At 35.9% G+C, this 3,859-nt stretch overlaps 1 protein-coding gene across 5 annotated transcripts in view; it reads left to right on the top strand.

The window, feature by feature from the left end:
- LOC107595416 (guanine nucleotide-binding protein G(I)/G(S)/G(T) subunit beta-1-like) overlaps window positions 1–3,859 on the top strand; it is a 20,418-nt gene that overhangs the window by 13,292 nt on the left and 3,267 nt on the right. For 4 of the 5 annotated variants that reach the window (XM_016285813.1, XM_016285815.1, XM_016285814.1 and 1 more), the window contains 4 exons: window positions 649–715; window positions 2,038–2,239; window positions 2,375–2,591; window positions 3,458–3,601. In XM_016285813.1, coding sequence (XP_016141299.1) covers window positions 649–715; window positions 2,038–2,239; window positions 2,375–2,591; window positions 3,458–3,564 — 593 coding nt within the window. In that variant the 3' untranslated portion in view covers window positions 3,565–3,601. The remainder of the gene's footprint in view (window positions 1–648; window positions 716–2,037; window positions 2,240–2,374; window positions 2,592–3,457; window positions 3,602–3,859) is intronic. The other variant, XM_016285816.1, reaches the window with a different exon arrangement.

Consider the following 3,859-nt stretch of genomic DNA (forward strand, 5'->3'; position numbering starts at 1 on the left):
TAATTATTGTTATTTGCAGTGTAAATTATTTAATCTGACTGGTAGCAGCCCTATAGTGTATATTGAATTTATTGATAAGTTGTAATCATTTGACATATAACTGATGCATACATCTAAAAAGGTTAAAAATAGGCCTTTGTAAAGGTAAATATGCAGATTTAAGTATGTAAAAGCTGATAGAACACTGATGAAAATATTGCTTCAGAATAAATTGTTTACTCCACCAAAAATCTCAGTGATGCAGTTATTTTGTGGGGATATTGTGTATGGAATATTGTCTGCTGACATGAAAAGTTCACTGTATATCATAATAATAAATACAATTTATTACAGCATTGATATTTTGTTTTCTTTTTAAGTTATGCACATTAAATATTACATATATGTATGTAATAAAATGTGTATTTCCATTACAGGTTTAGGTCTTAAATATCATATAAGGTGGTATTAAAAAGGTCTTAAAAAGTCTTAAATTTATCTTGTTCAAGTCTGCAGAAACCCTGTCATTAGTGTAAATCATCCTCCTCACAATGACATATTGTTCATTCACAGATATTATTTTGTTTTAAAGTAAAGTATTATACATTAAGATTTTGAGAAGAAATATTGGTTTGGAATCATGTGTTAAATTTCCTCCCGGTCTTACAGGATACCTCTCTTGCTGCCGCTTCGTTGATGACAACCAGATTGTTACAAGTTCTGGCGACACCACCTGGTGAGTGTGAGGAACTGTATCCCAGCAAACCAAAGCTTGGATATCTCAGATGCTGAAGCTTACATCTGCAGTTAGGACCAGATTTTGCTATCAATGCCAACAGGAATATTTTTATATTTAAATTTTTCGTTAAAGTCGGGAATCAGATTATACATAAAAAAGAATTTAAATGGCATACGCTTTGTATTTATGTTATGTCTGCATTCTTTTATTTAAAAAAAAAAAAGACCATTCTATAAAATCAACACTCGGGAAGTAACATCATTTGAACCATTGCTACAACATTATGGGGAAAACAAAAATAATTTCTTCACTTCTTTATTTTTATCCCAATTTATGATGTTAACTGCTGCCTTGTGCACAAGAAAAATAATCAAAGAAAAATTTTATTTATGGGAAATATGTAAATCATGAACTACAAACTAACATTTGGGCCCTTTAAGGTTGTAGACTGAATCTGTCTATCTTCTGTCTATTTGTTTATTTTTGTTTCATTAAGGTAATTCATGTTAATTTTGATATTTATTAATAAATTTTTTAATTTGTTTAACATTAATGCAATGTAAACATGAACAAACAATCAAGGTTTGTGTTTTTTTTAACCAATATTAGCAGAGATTAATAAATGATCTAAAAATACATTGGTACTTTGTTTATTAACAAATAAAGACCTTATTTCTTAAGTCGTAATGTAAGGAATGCTGTTTCCGGGTCCAAGCCTCTACTCGTTTCTCGGTTTGAGAATACCATCTCAACAGCCGTTTATGAGCACTGTTTATTCATATTACACATTTAAGTGAAACATTTAAAAAAACTTTGTGTACACTATAGTCTCCGTGCTCACAGTGTCCCAAACACAAATATTTTAACGATTTATATAAAATGAATCACTGTCTGGCCATCTAGGATTTAGGTTTGGAGATAAAGGTTAGGATTATAATTTTTTGGTAGTATTACATCACATTCTGAGTGTATATTAGTACCATTTCTTGTTTTCTTGTGGCATCTGATAGAGCGTTTGGACCCAGAAGCAGTGACGCGTGACGTCAGACTTAACAAGCGGATTGTAATAAGATTGTAAAAATATGTAATAAGATATAGACACAAGAATAAACCGATTTAGCATACGACCTATAATATTTATTATAAGGTATTTAATTATTTTCATTTATTTTTCTTAAATGTAGACACGATCAGATTTTCCAGCTCTTATCTGCAGCTCTGAGAAATGTTGCAGTTCATTTCCACTGGCATTTTGATTTCTCAGTTATACAAGTCAGAGTATGAATGTGAGTTTTGAAACACTGTGATCTGTCCCGCAGTGCTCTCTGGGACATAGAGACCGGTCAGCAGACGACCACGTTCGCGGGTCACTCCGGTGATGTAATGAGTCTGTCTCTGGCTCCGGACACCAGGCTGTTCGTGTCAGGAGCCTGCGATGCCTCTGCTAAACTCTGGGACGTCCGTGAAGGCATGTGCAGGCAGACCTTCACTGGCCACGAGTCGGACATCAATGCCATCTGTGTGAGTGTTCCTGCCTCATTGTGACTAGCAACAGTACAGATTAAAACTGAAAGCTGTGTTCTTAGGAATAGGTGCTGTAGTGCATGCAATTTACTGAAGAATTGAAACTAAAAGGAGCTCATATTCCCCCCACAGTTCTTCCCCAATGGAAACGCATTTGCGACTGGCTCTGACGATGCCACCTGCCGGCTGTTTGACCTGCGAGCTGACCAGGAGCTCATGGTCTACTCTCACGACAACATCATCTGCGGCATAACCTCTGTGGCCTTCTCGAAGAGCGGCCGCTTGTTGCTCGCCGGCTACGATGACTTCAACTGCAACGTGTGGGACACCCTCAAGGCCGACCGCGCTGGTGAGATACACACACGCAGATGGCTGAAAAACTGCAAACATATGTTAGCAATAGATACTATCAGTGGCATGCGGTCTGGTGACCGCCCCGAAAGCAAGCAAACCAACCGTACTACACGCACACACAAACAGTGGTGTTGTTTTACATATGGTTCAGTGCCTGCTTCCTAACACACCACATTGGTTTGTCTCTTTTGCATATGGCAACATGCACTGTATTTCAGCTCACTTGAAAATTTAAAACATTACTTTTTAAGGCTTTAATATGTGGATTGTTTATCAACAGACCATTTGTACTGTGCATATATTTGTATTTGCAATAACTAATTTTTGTTTGATCATTTTTGTTGAGTGAATTTCTGAGAGAAAATCTTTTCTAAAAATATAATTTCTAAATCCAACTGAATTAATAAATTAATTTATATATATATACTAGCGTTTGCAAAGTTTTTACTCGTAATTAGCTAGTAAATTTTACTATTACAAAGAAGCAGCAAGGAACACACTGAATTAAACATGAAATTCCAAAGTAGAAAAAAGCATTTTAGGTATATACTTGTAAAATGTACTACAATAATCTTTGTTTTATTTGAAACTTCAAAAAATTTGAAGTGTACAAGTGAGACTTTAAGCTAGTCCCTTTTGCAAAAATGCTGTTCATCCTTTCCATTAAAAAAAATTAGTGTAGAAACTATTTTCACTCAAATTGCTAGTAAATTTAACCAGTAATGGCAAGTAACATTTTAAAGTAGAACAAACTGAAATAGTGTTTTCTTGTAAAATATACTCCAATAATCTTTGTAAAAATGATTTTTCAAAGTTGTGAATAAAACACTGTATGGTTTACTGACAATTGGACTTTTTCAGGTGTGCTGGCCGGCCACGACAACCGAGTTAGCTGTCTGGGTGTAACTGATGACGGTATGGCAGTGGCTACAGGGTCCTGGGACAGCTTCCTCAAGATCTGGAACTGAACGCTGAAGGTGCTTTCAATACAACATGTCCGATACAGTAAGAGTCAGCCTCTTCCAGCACACCTAATGTCAAACAAGAGATACTTTGTGTGTTTTACATGCCATTTAAATGTATCCTCGTATCACCTCCTTCTACTTTTGGCCACACGTTAGTGAAGATCAGAGGGCCGATATGTAAAGTAAAATGTAGATGTAAAATCTCTCTCTCTCTTGCTCTCTTGCTCTCTTGCTCTCTCTCGCTCGCTCGCTCGCTCGCTCGCTCTCTCTCTCTCTCTCTCTCTCTCTCTCTCTCTCT

This window comes from Sinocyclocheilus grahami, unplaced genomic scaffold (genome assembly GCF_001515645.1).
Source record: "Sinocyclocheilus grahami isolate Dianchi unplaced genomic scaffold, SAMN03320097.WGS_v1.1 scaffold202.1, whole genome shotgun sequence".
Classification (NCBI taxonomy): domain Eukaryota; kingdom Metazoa; phylum Chordata; class Actinopteri; order Cypriniformes; family Cyprinidae; genus Sinocyclocheilus; species Sinocyclocheilus grahami.